General features: G+C 39.6%; 2 protein-coding genes across 7 annotated transcripts in view; one reads left to right on the top strand and one right to left on the bottom strand.

The window, feature by feature from the left end:
* Positions 1-335: 335 nt before the first annotated feature.
* RPS6 (ribosomal protein S6) lies at positions 336-4,267 on the top strand. The gene is made up of 6 exons (XM_026506469.3): positions 336-424; positions 944-1,075; positions 1,530-1,740; positions 1,940-2,086; positions 3,883-4,040; positions 4,131-4,267. Exons 1-6 carry the CDS (start codon positions 419-421, stop codon positions 4,224-4,226), a joined length of 750 nt encoding a protein of 249 aa, XP_026362254.1. The 5' UTR covers positions 336-418; the 3' UTR covers positions 4,227-4,267.
* A 299-nt stretch (positions 4,268-4,566) lies between these two features.
* DENND4C (DENN domain containing 4C) overlaps positions 4,567-17,813 on the bottom strand; it is a 121,606-nt gene continuing 108,359 nt past the window's right edge. For all 6 annotated transcript variants that reach the window (XM_048222944.2, XM_048222943.2, XM_048222945.2 and 3 more), the window contains 3 exons: positions 9,920-10,070; positions 8,147-8,211; positions 4,567-7,931 (listed from right to left, as the gene is read on the bottom strand). In XM_048222944.2, coding sequence (XP_048078901.1) covers positions 7,795-7,931; positions 8,147-8,211; positions 9,920-10,070 — 353 coding nt within the window. In that variant the 3' untranslated portion in view covers positions 4,567-7,794. The remainder of the gene's footprint in view (positions 7,932-8,146; positions 8,212-9,919; positions 10,071-17,813) is intronic.

Genomic DNA, 17,813 nt, shown 5'->3' with positions numbered 1-17,813 from the left:
GAACAGCCGGAACCAGAGCAGGGCAAGCTTCTGAACTAAAAATCTCCAGACGGTGTCTAAGGTACAGGAGAGGCCAAGAGAGCTGAACTCCGGTCCTGCCCTTCTTCCATGGTACCAGCAAAGGCGGAGTCTCCAGGATCGAGCGGGGACTCTACCCTCGCTCAGGACAGTGCGGGATAGACCCACCTCCGGAGACACTAACCTTCAGAAACAAACTCACCGCAGTACTCACACCCAGCAGAGCCGACCTCCCTAAGCGAATTCACCCCGCCTCCAGAAGTACCGCCTACCTGCGATCACTTCCGCTATCCCAGAGGCCCGCTTATCTCGCGAGAATTAGAAGTGCCTATGAGACGTGGGCTAAGCGGAAGTCGGGCCTCTTTTTCGTGGCGCCTCGGAGGCGGTAGGCTGCTTCAGGATGAAGGTAGGAAGTGGTGGAGGCTACGAAATGGGCCGGGGGAAGGTGGATCGAGCCCCAGAACGCTGCATTGCCACAGTCCTGGCTCCCCAGAGCCCTCGATCTAGGTGGAGAAGGGTCTGAGGCGGGAGAAAGCCTGCCGCTCTCGGGTCCAGGGGTCCTTGGGAGAGCGGATGGCGAGCGATTACGGCTGGAGCCGCGCCGGGCGGGGAGCGCCATGGTGGCGTCCTCACACCCGGCCCGGCAGATGCGGCCCTCCTGCCTCGCTGGCGGCCCGTGGGTCGGGCTCTGACAGGCTGAAAGGCTGCGGAGGACCCTTCGCCCCCGGAGTCATTCCTTGAGGCAAAATCAGCCCGATTTTTAGTGCGGTGCTTGTGCGTTATTACGCGCACACATGCTTCAGCTAACAAAACCGACATGTTAAGGTATCTGCTCCTTGTCTGGGGGTTGCATAAAAGGCTTTCTGGTGGTTCTGCCGTTTTTTAAAACTCTCTCCCCCCCCCCCACCCCCCCTTTAATCCTTAGCTGAACATCTCCTTCCCAGCTACTGGCTGCCAGAAACTCATTGAAGTGGACGATGAACGCAAACTTCGTACGTTTTATGAGAAGCGTATGGCCACAGAAGTTGCTGCCGATGCTCTGGGTGAAGAATGGAAGGTACTGAATTGAACTGTTCAGCTATTTGAGATGGTCAGCGCTGTTGGAAATTGGTGTATATAGCGGGGTTCAGACTCCAGGTTCTGTCTTCTGACCTTGGATTGCTTCCACTTGTCTCTTCGAAGTAGAGCTATCACCTTGCGGGGTTCTATGTATATCGAAGGGCAAAACAGACCTCAGGTTTTTAAAGAAGTGCTCACAAGGGTTGTTTCTGGTTGGTTGCTTGTTTGCATTTTGGTTTCTTAACATCTTTACCTCACTGGAACTGTTACATGTAGTAAAACCTAAGTAGAACTTGATTGAAGGGAATTTGCTAATTGATCTTGCCAGATTGAAGATCTAGGCCAAACTTAGTAACCAGAGAAAACTGTAAGTTTCAAATTGGTTTTAGCACACTTCCTAGGATTTAAGGACCATAATCCTTTATTTTACAAGGTGTCTTTGTATTCTACAGGGTTATGTGGTTCGAATCAGTGGTGGCAATGACAAACAAGGCTTCCCCATGAAGCAGGGTGTCTTGACCCATGGCCGTGTCCGCCTGCTGCTGAGTAAGGGGCATTCCTGCTATAGGCCGAGGAGGACTGGAGAGAGAAAACGCAAATCCGTACGGGGTTGCATTGTGGATGCCAATCTCAGTGTTCTCAACTTGGTCATTGTAAAAAAAGGTAAGGTTTACTTACGTTCTTGAGTTTGGTTTCTGTTGACATCAATTTAAAAGCTGATTACCCAAATGCTTTTTCATTTGCAGTATCCACAGTTTGACCAGTGGACTTGTTTCTTTACCAATGCATAAACAGTAATTAACAGTTATTGTTTATAAGAAAGTTGTGGAATTAAAAAGGTCTGATCACTTTCCTCTTTTAGGGGAGAAGGATATTCCTGGACTCACTGATACTACTGTGCCTCGTCGCCTGGGGCCCAAAAGAGCCAGCAGAATCCGCAAGCTTTTCAATCTCTCTAAAGAAGATGATGTCCGCCAGTATGTTGTGAGAAAGCCCCTAAACAAAGAAGGTAGGGAAGATTATGCAACTTGGGGTTTGCTTAATTTCATTTGTCTGTAGCATCTTGTATATTAGAGAGTCCATGTATTATGTATTGACTGGTTTAAGTATCTTAGGAAAAGACTGGGAAGAGGGTCAGGATAGGCACTTGTTACTAATCCTTGTGTCTGATGCTTCTAGCTAGAGTATTACAATTTTACTTGAAATTTTACCTGAGTTATACTGATATATATTTATCTGAAGATAACTTATCAGACCTAAAGGTCATTACTTTTGGGTAGGAGTCGGGAAAATGATAGAAAATTCTATGATTGAACACGCTCACTTCCTATCCACTTTTGCTTTCTTTACATATTAGAGATTCTGTTTTTACAGAAGTAATGCTTTCATCAGCTGAAGTTGCTGTAACTCCTTGCCCTTATTTTCTTAATCTGAGATGTGGATAGCAATAGTAGGAGTTGTGGCCATTAGAAGAAAAATACTTTATTCAAAATCTTAGGAACAGGTGTTTGGGGTTTTGGAGTTTTAATATTTTGAGGTGGTATATAGTAGATAACATGGTTAGGGAACATAACCCATCACTGGTGACGCAGCAGTGCTCTGTAACGTGACTGTCTCTAGTAAAGTGTAGGGAAATTTATTTTCATTATGTGGAATAAAGAGCATGTCAGTTCAGGTCGGGTTTTCCTGACAATTGTGAAAAGATTTGGTTGGGTTTTGGCATCGGGGACTTAAAAACCTACACCTGGCATATAGCGAGTGCTCATGGGTCACTCCAAATACCTGAACCACCTATGTGTGAGGTATTAAAGTGTTGGGGATATAGTATAAAAGGACAAGTTATTCTCCTGCAGTTTACACTTAAGAAGTGGCAGTTGCCCATTATCAACACCACTGGCAATACCAGTGTAGTGTGTTCTAGTTAACAGGTGTTTATAGCATGGTTCTTACAGCTTTATAATTAAGGTTAATTAAGGTGTTCGACTTCAGCAAAACCTGAACAATTAGTTTTAGAATTTTTGCCTGAGCTATTTGTCACTCCCACTAGGTGTCTACAAACTCAAATGATTGCATCTAAAGAGACTATTGCTCCAGAGCAGATCTGTACTACATAGGAGTTGGGACTTAAAGAGCACACAGGCTAAGTGAAGGTACTCTGTGGACTGTGTGCTGCACATTCTAATGTTAATGGTTTCGTTCCCCAGATTGGCAGGATCTGCTTTGGCAAATACTAGATTCAAGCATAAGGGATTCCGGAGTGTGGTTAGGGTGGTGGTGCAGATAGAGCTTTACTTAGTTTTCATAGATAAGAAGTTACACATACACAGTTAATACAGTTTTAAAATAATGCACCTGTGTCTTAGAGTACAAAAATATATAATACCCTACGAAGACAATCTAATGGTGGAAGGGAAATCAAAGTTGAGTAGAAAAAAGCGTGGGGTATGACTTCCCTCAAGCGGAGTAGCCTAAATTTACAGTCTTGAAGTTGACATCCCAACTAGAGATGTAGTTTAATGAGCTGTTTTAGGATTAAATGTGCTAATCAGGAAAACACTGGCACCTAGTAGACAAAGTTAATCTGTTCACTTTTCAAAAGGACTTTCCAGTTGCTATTTTAACCCATCTTGGCTTTTTGTTGGCAGAGTAGTTATTAAGTTATACAGTAGTGTAGATTTCACCTAAAAGGTCTCATACAGGTAAGTTTTCCTACGTAGTCCTGTTAGTAATGTTTTAAAAATGTAGATATGGATCCTAATGAACACGGGTATTCTTAAGAAGTGATTGAATCATCTGAATTTTCAGGTAAGAAACCTAGAACCAAAGCACCCAAGATTCAGCGTCTTGTTACTCCGCGTGTCCTCCAACACAAACGTCGGCGTATTGCTTTGAAGAAACAGCGCACTAAGAAAAATAAGGAAGAGGCTGCAGAATATGCTAAACTTTTGGCCAAGAGAATGAAGGTAAGTCAGGAAGACTGGGGGAGGAAAAGTCAGGCCCGACTTTGGATTTTTAAGCCAGACAAGCTATAACTGCTTTTTTGTTTTGTTCAGGAGGCCAAAGAAAAACGCCAGGAACAGATTGCCAAGAGACGGAGGCTGTCCTCTCTGAGAGCTTCTACCTCTAAGTCTGAGTCCAGTCAAAAATGAGATTTTCTAAGAGTGACAAATAAATAAGATCAGACATCAAATCACCTTTATTGACTTTTCATTGATGACAAAACATAGATAACTGGAGAGAAAATGGAGATCGATAAGGGAGTATCGTATATAGCAGTCTGATGGTGGATAAAGTGTGTAGGAGATACTTGAAAGTGATATCTTTCGAGGTTAGAGGCTGAGACCATACTTTAACAGTGGGTGAGATGGCCAGAACAGGGTTTCTTTTGGGATGGGTGCGTGGCTCAGGAAAGGGATTCTGAGCATAAGGTACCTATTGCTTTTTCAGCAAGACATGGAACAATTTGGGGGAAATAAAGGTCTAGGACTATTCATCTTTTGTACACTTTATTTTGAGGAATACAATTTTAAAGATCTATACACAATACATGAAAAGTGCCCTTAAGATGGACATTTGTCATACGTAAAAAAGATACCTTGTTAAAAGTATAGTTAACAGATATCATTTTAAAACAGTTCACAAAGCTTTTAAAACCAGTGCAAATTGTATTAACAAAAGCTTTCAACTCTCAGTGACTTGTTATTCATGCATTTTACAGTTTCACACTGTGCCTTTAAGAAACACTTGGATCAATGAAGGTTGCACAAAGAGAAAGTAGTATACTTTTTCTAATGTAGCCTGTCTAGTTTCTATATTAATTGCAGTCAGAACTAAACTTCACAGACTAGAAGGCTCTTAAAAAGGCACATTAGGCTTTAAGGGTGAAGAACTGGGAGTTCCTTATTTGCTGGAGTATACGTTTTAACCATCAGTGAGTAAAATTTTCAAATTGCTTTAACATAGAGACTAAAGCTGTGCTTTGCACTTGAAATGCGCTTATCAATCACCTGCAGATCTGACCAAAAGGTAGATTGTGATTCACAAGATTTGTGGCCCCAGATTCTACATTACTAATTAAGTTTCCAGCTAATGCCAATAATGCCAGTCTCTGGACTAGACTAGCTGAGTAGATTCTTAGACAAAAGGGAGATCGGTGTTGCTCTTAATACGTGGTATTAGGAAGTTACATAACGTGAAAAATTGTAATTGGCAGTTGATGTTATAAATTAACGTCAAACTAAAAAGGGAAAATGTAGCATTTGTAAGTGATAACGCAAAATAAAAAGGAATAAACACTGCAGTCATGGGTAACTTAAAGGCCAGGAGGCAAGTCTGGTATACAGCCCAGAGTTCTGTACTAACAGTACCTGGTTGGTTCTAATATGACAGGAGAACCACCACCATGCTTTCTTGTATCAAGGAGTGCAGTCACTAAAGTGGACAGACAGATAACGACTGAGCTAGGCTGTTGAACTTGTTAATTCTGGCAGATTTATGATGGAAACTACTTTTCAAAGGGGGGGATGCTAGACAGTATTTCAGCAGTAATGTTTAATCCTGCAATACTAGTTTGTACCAAGAATGAAGTTAATAAAAGAGCAACAACTGACTATCCCACAATTATAGGAGTCATTTATGCTTATGTTCTGCCTGCTTATTAACTCTTAACCATGCAGGTTGCTGTAATTGACAAAATGCAGCTCAAGTCAAATCAGACTCTCAAATCCAAAACGAGTGTAAGGTAATGCTAAACATCCGGACTAATTTGAAAGATTGTTCGCAGAAGTTCTCAGGCTTTCCAGTTTCATACATTGCTACAAATCATTCTAGATATTTCTAAATGTATGGATAATGACTGCATATCTGGCTTTCTGGTTTCGTTTGCAGTAAATTTTTAGTGGTCCCCTTTCTGTGGTAGGTGCTAGAAAAAGGCCTTTGTGTACTTTGAACACAAAACAGCCCCTACTTCTAAATGAAAGCAGCAGGCTAAGTTTTCCAATGTATAATGGCTGAGTTATTTAGAATGTTCGAAGAAGTTACCAGAAAATGTATACTTTGGTACAGGATAGCCAAATCTTAGATGTGTAAGGAGATCATCATTACACTTACTAGTAGGAAATGCTTTGGTAAGTAGTTTAGTTCAAGTTAATGAACTCAAAATCACAAAGGTTAGAATTGTACATATTTCAGGAGCCTTAAAGATGGGACAGAGACAAGCACAGCAAACTTAAGAATTTTCCATTTTATTCAACCTCAAGCTTATATGCAAGGTAACTCCAAACTCTGTTGGGGCAGTGTTAAGTACCAAGTGTTACGTTGCAAAAATATATACTCTGAGATAGTGCAAATGATCCATTTTTAAGGTAATGAGAGTTGTACATAATTTCTGACAAGTTCTTTCACTCAGCAATTTCATAATAAATTGAAACAAAATCTGCGTAGGTTAGATTAACCCTGAATGTTGAAAGACTGGTATAGTAATTTTTTAAAAGATTACACCAGGTGGGAGATTTGTGCTATTAACCGTACCCCCTGGAAATATTTTTATCAACTGATTTAGTCATCTGCATAATTACTGTAAAAGCACACATAACCATTGGCTTTTTAAACCTTGAAGAGTTAAGGCAAACTTAACTGTTCCTAAGGGCTGTTCTTAATGAAAGGCATGATAAAATGTCAGAGAGGCATGTGAGGTCATGATTTTCTTGAACCTACTGGCAGCAAGCTCAATAAGCTTTAATGTTTTAAGACTTAATTGATCCATCCTAAAAAAACTATTTACAAATGCACAAATAATAAGCATACAAATTAAATATTATACAAGAATAAAATTTCTGTGTGCAGTGCAAGTTTATCCCACAGGTTTTTAAAAGTGACCAATAGCAACAATTAATGTACCTGAACAATTTCAGGTCCAAAAAAATAAACACAAGCATTTTAAGCATGTTCCAATTTTGTAAATTATGAGGCTGATTTAACTGCATTTAAATTCTATGATTGGTTCATTTATTCCAATCTTAAAGCTGTTGCAAATTAACATGGTTTGGGAAGAGGATGAAAAGTAAGGTGGATATTCAAGATAAAATCCACTAAGGAAGAGAATACATAATATGATGGATGAAGAAATAGACTGTCATCAGACTTTAAGGTAATTTTGATTAATGACTACAGCTGAGTTTAACAGTAGTCATTTAAGAGTTGCAGACCCCTTTCAGAAAATGGTATTGCAACATGCAGTCTAAGAATTTTAATAAATATAATATGGCTGTACATAAAAATACCTACACAGCCACACATATATACACACATACACAAAAAGGTTGCTCTTATAATTGAGATTTCATTTGTTTTGGGGTTAGGCAAGTTTACATTAAACTGCTATTCCCCAAGGCCAACAACTTCAAATATAAACAAACTGCCAAGATTAGTTTCGCATTATCAAACTGCATATACTGAGAAATCCAAAAACAGTTTTCAAGCAGAGGCAGATGAACCACTCAGAATTTGCAAACCTTCAGACACTAACCCTGGGGCATTTTTATGGGATTTTTATGTTGCGAGATGATTCAGTATAGATTACGTTTCATTATATATTGTCCCAAGAGTTAACTTCATTTCCCTTTCATCAGTTGTTAGGATTTGGAACAAACCTTGAATGTCTGCCAACTGAATCTATTCCCTCAATCGCTGTGTGTCAAATATCTAGTGAAATCTTACTTAAATGAGGGGTGCTCCAAAACACTTCCTGCACCACTCCATACTGACACTTGGCGGAGCATCAATTGTCTGCAACTTCCCAAGAATCTCTGAAGATAGATTATTGTATGCAAGTCCATACTCATTGTCAAAAGCCTCTGAAAGACATTTCCAAAAATGCAGTAATTTGTTAAACAGAAGTCATAAATTGAAAAATGGTAATCAAGTAATTTCATATATATCTATAAACTGCATCTTTAAGAGAAATCTTTGGAAGGGTAAGGGCAGTATTTACCCCTACCAATTACAATTTTGTAAATTACTTTAGAAAATGAAAGAACCTCCTTTAGTGATCCTTAATTAGCCAACTTACCAATATCAATATTCTCTCTTCCAAGAGATACTAATGATAAGAAGAGGATTTCTCGGTATAAACTCCTATAAAACAAATATTTTTAAAGTTAATGGGCACAGAGCATAAAAATACATGAAGGTTTTGTAAAATGGTGAAAAATGATTAAATTCTATAGTTAACAATAATGTATCCATGTCAGTGTGGTTTTGATACAACAATACAGTTAGGAGATGTCACCTTTAGGGGAAGTTGGGTGAAAAGTGTGAGTACTGTGCTACTTTTTGCTATTCACTCTGAATTTCTATTTCAAATTAAAAAGTTATGGACATAAGGCTTCACACTAAAAACTATTTTAAATAGCTTATTTTAACCTTATTATAATATTTTAACAATATAAATACAGCTGACCCTTGAACAACATGGGATTGAATTTCATGGGTCCACCTATATGTTGGGGTTTTTTCCAATACAGCAGAGTACTGTAAAGGTATTTTCTCTGCTAAACTTATTGTAAATAATTCATTATATAATACATACAACATACAAAATGTGTTAACTGTTTATGTTACTGGTGGGACTTCTGGTCAACAGCTATTAAGTTTTGGGGTAGTCAAAAATTATATACAGATTATCGATTGCATGGGGGGTTAACTGTAATAGGTAACTCTTTTAAGTCTACTTTGCAATTAAAATGTGCAAAAGCAGAGTCTCCTCTCATCTTCTGCCACCTGACAAAGTAACACTAATTTTTAAGTAAGTTGGGCGTCTAAAACCCTTGGACACTGTGAAAAGTGGTGTGGTCACTTTACTATTCAATCCCATGATAAAGGATAAACCGTATCTGGTTTGTGAACATAAAAGTGTTACAAATCAAACCTTCGAAATGAGCTTCATAGTTCAGTTAAAAATGAAGGAAAGCTTAAGAAATGAACTGATTTCAGAGTATTTAACATAGAAAAAAAATTAGAGTAATGCTGATTCTGATAACGCTTCAGATAGCTTTGTTTAGAAGCTTCAGAAGCCGTAACGTATCATTTCTAATTTTCCTTCCCTGCCTTTAAACTACAGATGCTTGAAACTAGCTGCTCTTTAGACTGCAAAGATCATCTCTATCTCAGCTGTTGAGATTACAAAAGGATCCATTCATTTTCATAATCAGTTCATGCTCTATCACTTCTGAGGTTATCTTCAAAGATGCCATGACCAAAGAAATTTGCAGAGGACCTGGAGACTGTTAGTATTTGGTAGCATTTCTTATGCCACCTTTTCTGAGGTTTCCGCTGCAAAATTCACTTCTACTGAGACTGGGATGAGTACTAGTCTACGCATGTTAGCAAACAACAGTAAGAGGATCAGGAAAGCTCCATGTCCTTTGTAATTTACTGTTTCCATCACTTTTCTAAATTGTTTCTATTCCTAAACAGGTTTTTTGTTTTTTTTTAATGTCCCACAAGAAAATAAAAGGTAAGACAGCAGGTTGACAGGGCCTGAACCAGTAGTACCTATGTATAACATCACTGCTAACAAATTCGTAGACTTCTGGGGAACAGCAGTAATGTTTCCCAAAGACTCAGGGCATTTTAGACATGAATGAATGACCTCCTCAAGTTTACTCCTCCACACACAACTTTCATAATGTTTGCTCAAGGAGGAGCAGATCTATTTGGGCAACACTTTTTGAAACAATCAGGTGTTCTATAGTGAGTGTGTTCCTTTTACAACTACACAAATTTTAAAAATAATAAACATGAAATTATCTTGAGTGGCATGAAGCAAACACTGGGCTCTTACCTTTGTCTCTTCATGTCTGGCTTTATTAGCTGTGAAAGTAGATTGATGGGTTTCAGAACATCATTATGTTGAATACTCTGCCTGATGGTTTCTACTAAAGTGCTTGTTGCTGCTTGTTCCTCTGACAGGAGAGTCAGTTTCTTTTCAGAATCTAGTAGTAAGAACACAGTAAGTAAGAATACTCTAAATTGGGGAAAAAAAAGTTTTTTTTTCCCCCAGAGTGGTAGCATTTTCTAGTCTTTTATTCAACCTCACCTCCTCCCTACCAGTAAAATTATGTGTCAATGTGACCAGCTAAAAAATATTTTTCCTGCTTTCTTCAGATAGGATCCCTTTGCCTTTTCCCTGAATGTAGGGGTTCCTTCTTCAGGCTGGGATGTGACAGCTTGTACTCCAGCAGCAATCTTGTGACCATGAAGAAGTAAGACACGACACCAGGGCCTGGGTCGCTGATGAGAGGAGTTGCCTACCAGTCCTGGAGTGTCTACTTCTAACTTCTTTATGTGAGAGAATAATCCACCTGTTTAAGCTTCTGTTATTTGCTATTAAATATAGCAGAGTATAATCCTAATTGATACAAGGGTAATTCCACAATTATTAAGAACAAATATTTATATAGATTTCATAAATTACAAAAGTGCTTCAGTATATATTGGAATTTAATCACGCTAACATTAAAAATACACAAAATCGGGGTGCCTGGGTGACTCAGTCAGTTAAGCATCCAACTCCTGGTTTCAGCTGCGGCCATGATCTCAGGGTGAGATCAAGCCTCGCATACGGCTCTGCTGTGTGGACCCTGCTTAAGAGTCCCTCTCCCTCCCTCTCTGCCCCTCCCCCCATTCATGCTCTCTCTCTCTCTCTCAAAAAAATAATAAAAAATCAACAAAGGGTGCTTGGCCCAGAAAGAAGGGAAAACTTTAATACTGCATGTAATTCCAGCAACCATACAATTTTATTTATACGCACGCTAGTTGCCATGGGAATACGTATCCAGTAGCCCCCTCGTCAGCCTCACTTCGAGTGCCTGTCATAAAACAGGCTATTGTATTTTTCATACAACACAGCCTCTTAGTAAAGGCAACTCGCAGAACTTCATTTGCGTTCAAAGAAATAAAGTTCTCTGTTACAAGAGGAAAGACTGGCTGCTATGGGGTTTGAGTCTAGCTCTTACACCTGCTACATGATGACCTTTGAATATATTTGATTTTTATGCTATGCTGTGATTTTAGAACCTAACCCAAACAGAATCTGCAACTTCGCTATTTCTCCTATAGTTTAGTTTTTTAATTAACACTTGTATTGAAAAATAATTCCCAAACCATTCAATTCACCCACTTAAAGTGTGTAATTCCGTGATTTTTAGTATATTCGTGAAGTTGTGTAACCATCACCACAATCAATTGTGGAAGATTTCTCATCCCCCAAAGAAACCTCCTATCTCTTAGCAGTCTCTCCTCTGTCTCCCCAGCTCTTCAGCCCTAGGCAACCACTAACCTACTTTGTCTCCACAGATGTGCCTATTCTGGATATTCATAGAAAAGAACCCTATTTTCTGTGATTTGTGACTGGCTGCTTCTGTGTTTTCAAATTTATCCATATTGTACTATGTATCCATATTCATTACTTTTACTTCTAAATAATATTCCATTGTATGGATGTACCATACTTTATTCATTCCTCAGTGGATGGACATTTAGGCCGTTTCCATTATTTGGCTGTAAGAAAATGCTGCTAAGCCCAGTGTACTAATTTTTATATGTATGTTTTCATTTCTCTCGGGCATATACCCGAGTGCGACTGCTGTGTCTTGTGCTAATTCTGCCATCTTGAGGACCATGAATTGTCTTCCAAAGCAGCTACTCTTTCTTCCACTCAGCAGTGTCAGAGGGTTCTAATTTCTCTATATCCTCACCAACACTTGGTAGTATCTGACCCTTTAGACCACGGCCTATCTGGCAAGTGAGATGTGTACACCGCTGCGGTTTCGATTTGCATGTCTTTGATGTCTCGTGATACTGAGCATCTTTTCATTTGCTTTTGGCCATTTACAACATCCTTGGAGAACCGTCTATTCAGATCCTGCTGTGGTCTGAAGGTCTGTCTGCCCACATTTCTTAGGTTGAAAGACCTCATACCAAATACTATGGTATCTGGAGCGGAGGCCTTGGGAAGCAGCATGTCATGAGGGCAGAGTCCTCACGAACAGGTTAGTGCCTGTTAAAAAAAGGGGGGGCGGCGGGATACCAGAGTTCCCTCATCCCTTCTGCCACCTGAAAGGATATAATGAGAAGTCTGCAACCTGGAAGAGGGCCCTGAACTGCCCACGCTGGCCCCCTGATCTTGGACTTCCAGCCTCGAGAACTGTGAGAAATACATTTCTATAGTTTATAAGCCCCCCAGTCTGTGGTATTTGGTTACAGCAGCCAGAATGGACTAAAACAGATCCTTTGCCCATTTTTTAAATAGGTGGGGTTTTTTATTGCTGAGTCATAGGAGTTCTTCAAACATTTTGAGTGTAAATCTTTTTTAAGTTGAATTATTTGCATAGATGCTTCCCCCATTCTGTGTGTTAACATTTTTTGATGGTTTATTTTTCAGCACAGAAGTTTCTGATTTTGATTAAGTCCAATTTATTTATTTTTTTCTTTTCTCACTTGTGCTTTTGGTGGCGGTGTATCTAAGGAGGTCTGTCCTATACAAGGTCATGAACGTTTACTCCTGTGTTTTCCTCTAAGAGTTCCGTTGTTCTTACATTTAGATCTATGATCCATTTACGTATAACTTGAGGAAGTGCTCCAACTTTGGGGTGTTGTTTTTTGCATGTTGCTCCAGTTGTCCCAGCACCATTTGTTGAAAACACTATTCTTCATCCACTCAATGGTCTTGGCACTCTTGTTGAAAGACAAATGACTACATACATATGAGAGTTTACTTCTGGAAACTCAGCTCTATTCTATTGAGACAGATAGATAGGTATCTCCCTATGCCAGTATCCCACTTTCTTTTTTTTCTTTAAATTGTTGTGTTTTTGTTTGTTTTTGTTTTTAATAGAGTGTGTGAGCAGGGAGAGGCAGAGGAGAGGGGGAGAGAATCCCAAGCAGGCACCACACTCCAGTGTAGACCCCGATGTAGAGCTTAAATCTCAGGACCCTGAGATCATGACCTGAGCCCAAACCAAGAGTCGGACCCTTGACCAACTAAGCCACCCAGGCGCCCCAATATCCCACTTTCTTCTTTTTCAAGATTGGGCTATTCTGGGTCCCTTAAATATCCATGTGAATTTTAGGACAGGCTTGTCAATTTCTGTAAAAAAAAGCGACCCGGATTTTTGGTAGCGACTGTGTTGGATCTGTGGCTCTATCTGAAATACTGCACTGCCATCTTAATATTAAATCTTCCAATCTATAAACATGGAATTTCTTACCATTTATTTAGGTCTTCTCTAGTTTTGTGTTTCTGCTTTATTTATTCCTATTTTATTCTTTTTTAAAAAGAGTTTATTTATTTTAGAGAGCATGCAAGCAGGGGAAGGGGCAGAGGGAGAGAAATCCTCAAGCTGACTCCCCGCTGAGCACAGAGCTGCACGTGGGGCTTGATCCCAGAACCCTGAGATCATGACCTGAGCCAAAGACATCAAGAGCTCAACCAACTGAGCCACCCAGGTGCCCCTCTTTTTTATCCTTTTTAATGCTATTGTAAATGGAATTACTTTCTTGCTTTCATTTTTGGATTATTCATTGAAAAGTATACGGAAATACAATGAATTTATTTTATTTAATTTAAATTCAGTTAGCCAGCATATAGTACATCATTCGTTTTTGGTGTAGTGTTCAATGACTCATTATTTGCATATAACACCCAGTGCTCATCCCATCACATGCCCTCCTTAATGCCCATCACCCAGTTACCCCATCCCCCTACCCAATAGTTAATTTCTATGTATTGATCGTATATCCTGCAACTTTGCTGAAGTTACTACTTCCATATAGTATATGTATTCTCCTTAAAATTTTGGTTAGATCACATAATCTACAAATCTAGTTTTACTTCCTCCTTTCCAATTTGGATGTCTTTTATTTTCTCGCCTAACTGCTCTCTAGTAAGAACTTCCAGCACAATGTTGAATAAAACTGAGGAAAAGAGACATCCTTGTCTTGTTCCTGTACTTAGGGATAAAGTATTCAGTCTTTCACCATCAAGTATGATGTCAACTGTGGGTTTTCGTAGATACTTGTAATTAGAATGAGGAAGTTTGTTTCTATTCCTAACTTGAGTGTTTTTAACAAAGGGTGATTGATTTTGTCCTTTCTTCTATTGGTATGGTGTATTACATTACTTGATTTTTTTCCTAGTGAGTCTGGCTAAAGGTCTCTCAATTTGGTTTATCTTTTCAAGAAACCAACTCTTGGTTTAGTTGATATTTTCTATTTTTTTGTCTCCATTTATTTCCACTCTTTTATTATTTCCTTCCTTTTAACTTTGAGCTTCGTTCTTCTTTTTCTAGTTCCTTTAGATGTTAGAGGTCAGACTGAGATTTTTGTGGTCTTTTGACATAGGCCTGTGGCTCTGTAAACTTCCCTCTTAAAACTGCTTTTGCAGTTTTGCAAAATCCAAAGATTATGGACTACTGTGTTTCCATTTTCATTTATCTCCAAGTATTTTCTTTTTAATTTCCTTTGATTTCCTTCACTGACCCATTGCTTAAGAGAATGCTGTTTAGCCTCCGTTTTGTTTTTTCCAGTATTTTTCTTGTAATTGATTTCTAGTTTCACACTGTTGTGGTCAGGGAAGATGCTTGATAGGACTTCAGTCTTCCCAGATTTATCAAGATCTGGTTTTGCAGCCCAACACTGGTCCTAGACAATGTTCTATGTGCACTTGAAAAGAATGTGTGTTTTGAGATGAAATATTCTGCATGTATCTATTCAATCTCTCCCTTTTTGTCTGTGAAAATTTGCTTTATATATCTAGGTGCTCCTATATTGGGTGCTTAGATATTCAAAACTGTCATATCCTATTCTTGGATTAATCCTGTCATCATGTGAGGCCCTTCTTTGTCGCTTGCTACAGTCTTTGTTTATAGTCTATTTTTTGTCTGATAAAAGTATTGCTACCCTAGCTGCTTTTGTTTCGTTTGCTTCCATTTGCAAGAAGTATCTTTTCCCATCCCTTCCCTCTCATTCTCTGTGTATCTTTAGGTCTAACATAAGTCTCTTGTTGGCAGCATAGAGATGGGTTTTAACTTTTTTTTTTTAATCCATTCTGTCACCCTCTTTTGATTAGAGCATTTAATCCTTTAATCCATTTACATTTAAAGTCATTATTGATAGGTATATAGTTATCACCATTTTGTTCATTGTTTTCTGGTTGTCCTTGTAGTTCTCTTTTCCTTTCTTCATCTTTTCAGGGGCTTTCTGTGCTTGCTGGACTCAGGTGTCTATGTCCTTCCCCAGATTAGGAAAAATCTTTCATTGGGGATATATTCCTCTGTCTCTTCATTTTGTCTAACTCTGTTTATTTCTCTATATGAGGTAGGTAGCTGTACCTCCTGGTCTTGAAAGTAGTGGCCTTGTGTAGAAGAGGTCCTGTGGTCACCAGAACCAGGTACTCCAAGAGTTTTTGCTGTGTGGGCTCCATGTGTCCTCTTGTAGTGGCTGAGCTGCGACTGCTGTGGGCATGCTGGTGACTGGGGCTGGCCCTCAGCCCAGCTGGCTGCAATAACCCGCTGTAGGTGCACTGGGCAGGGATTGAGAGGTCAGCTGCAGCCACCACGAGCCCACTGGTGGGTGGGGCTGGCACTCAGCCCAGCTGCCTGCCATTAGCCTGTACCACAGCTGCAGGCACGCTGATGGGTAAAGCTTGCTTCCTCTGCAGCCGGTGAAGAGGCCTGAATGCAGGAACTCTAGACATGCAGATGTGTGAGGTTGTTTACCCCCCTGCTCCTCAGGGCAGGAGTCACTTTGGAAGGACAACTTTCCCAGCCAGGGCTGCATTCGGTGTGGCAGGGCAGAAGCTACTTTGGAGGGGCACCTGGTGAGGCAAATGGGTTGGAAGGGGAGTGTCGGGGAGAGGCATGCAGTGCTGGTAAGGTACATGGAGACTGTTAATGCTGGCTCCAAGTGTCTAGCGCTGTAGGCTGGGGGAGGGCAAGCACTTTTGTTCCCAGAGAAATATGCAGATCCCTGCCCCTTTGGTACATGTCTTAAAATTAGTCAGTAAATCCCCTTTCACATATATCCTAGGCACTTTTCAAACTACTGCTCCTTTGCTATGTCCCTGGCAAGTTACTTAGCATGCTGGCTCTCTTAAGGTGGGGACTCAGTTTCCTACCATCCTCTGGCTCTCCTGGAGTTAAGCACTGCTGATTTTCAAAGCCAGATGTTATGGGGACTTGTCTTCTCAGTCCAAGTCCCCAGGGCCGGGGTGGGGTCTGAGTCCCTCCTTCCTCCATGTTTGTGATGTCCCTCCCATTTGGTTAGTTGTGCTGGGAGTTTGGTTCCCAACCGCCCCTCTGCTCCTTTCTGATATGGCCTTTTTTTTCAACTAGCTTTGGAAGATCCATTTTGCCAGTCTTCAGGTCATTTTCAGAGTTAGTACAATAGATGTAGCTGTTGCCTTGGTTTGTCAGTGGCACAAAATGAACTCAGGACCCTCCTACTCTGCCTCTACCCTTCTCCCTTTTTTTCTTTAATATATATATATATTTTTTTACCAATTATGGTTGTTTTGCTGGGAAGCAGGCTCTCTGAAGCTCCTCTTCCAGAAATCACTGGAAGCCACTACCATTCTAGAAGTCATCACCCACTTAAGTCGTATGTCTTTTAATGTCATTTACTTGCCAATTCTTCATTTAACGCAGCCAATCAATCCACTGGGAGCTCTAAATTTTATTCCCATCACAAATCATAGAATATTTTGGAATACTTGTGCATTTCAAGAGAGGTAGGAAAATAACTACAGAAATAGGAACTTTAATTCTACTATTATTATTTTTTAAGTAGGTTCCATACCCAGCGTGGAGCCCAACATGGGGCCTGAACTCATGACCCTGAGATCAAAACCTAAGCTGAGACCAAGAGTCAGATGCTCAACTGACTGAGCCATCCAGGTGCCCCTAATTCTATTATTTTCTAGCATAAATTTCAAGGTTACTCTGCTTCTGTTTAAAAAAAAATCAGAACTGAACAACAAAAAGACAAAAAAGCTTGTAATATATTTATCCATAATTTTGTGACTAGCATTTTCAAGGAAAAAAAGTTTTGTTTTTTTTGTACTTAAACTGGAAAAAATCCCAATTGCAAAACAGGAATAGATTCTTTTAAAAGTACAAAATAGTAGAAGATTAAAAGTGAACTGTTCCCTTTCTCATCTGAGGAACCACTGTTAATAGTGGTTTTAGGCCTTTTTAAATGCATATATTGTTGTTGTTTAATTAGAAAGATCATATACTGTTCCAAAAGCTGCCCTTTTTCCACTTGATACATGACATCCTTTTCAGGCACTCATATGCAAATGACTCATGTCAACATTTTATAATATGGATTTATCACAATTCTCCTGTTAGGTATTTACGTGAAGTTTTTCACTATCACAAATAATCACACAGTAAGCATCACTGTGCAATTTTCCATACTGTATTTCTATAGAACAGAGTTGTCTTACTGTGACTGCTGAGTTAAAGGGTATCCACTTATTAAATATGAACAATATAGGCCACATTCTTCTCCAGAACTGTATCATTTTCACTTCTAATAATGTATCAAGAGTGTTCTTTTCCTCCATATCCTCAAAAAGATTGGATATAAGAAGGTCTTTTGCCATCCTGATGTAACTAAGTTTGTACTTTCCCCTTTTTAACAAAAGGAATTGATAGTTCACTAAATAATGAGAT

This window comes from Ursus arctos, unplaced genomic scaffold (genome assembly GCF_023065955.2).
Source record: "Ursus arctos isolate Adak ecotype North America unplaced genomic scaffold, UrsArc2.0 scaffold_18, whole genome shotgun sequence".
NCBI lineage: Eukaryota > Metazoa > Chordata > Mammalia > Carnivora > Ursidae > Ursus > Ursus arctos.
The sequence above is the reverse complement of the archived record's forward strand: the minus strand, read 5'-3'. Positions and strand labels throughout refer to the sequence as shown.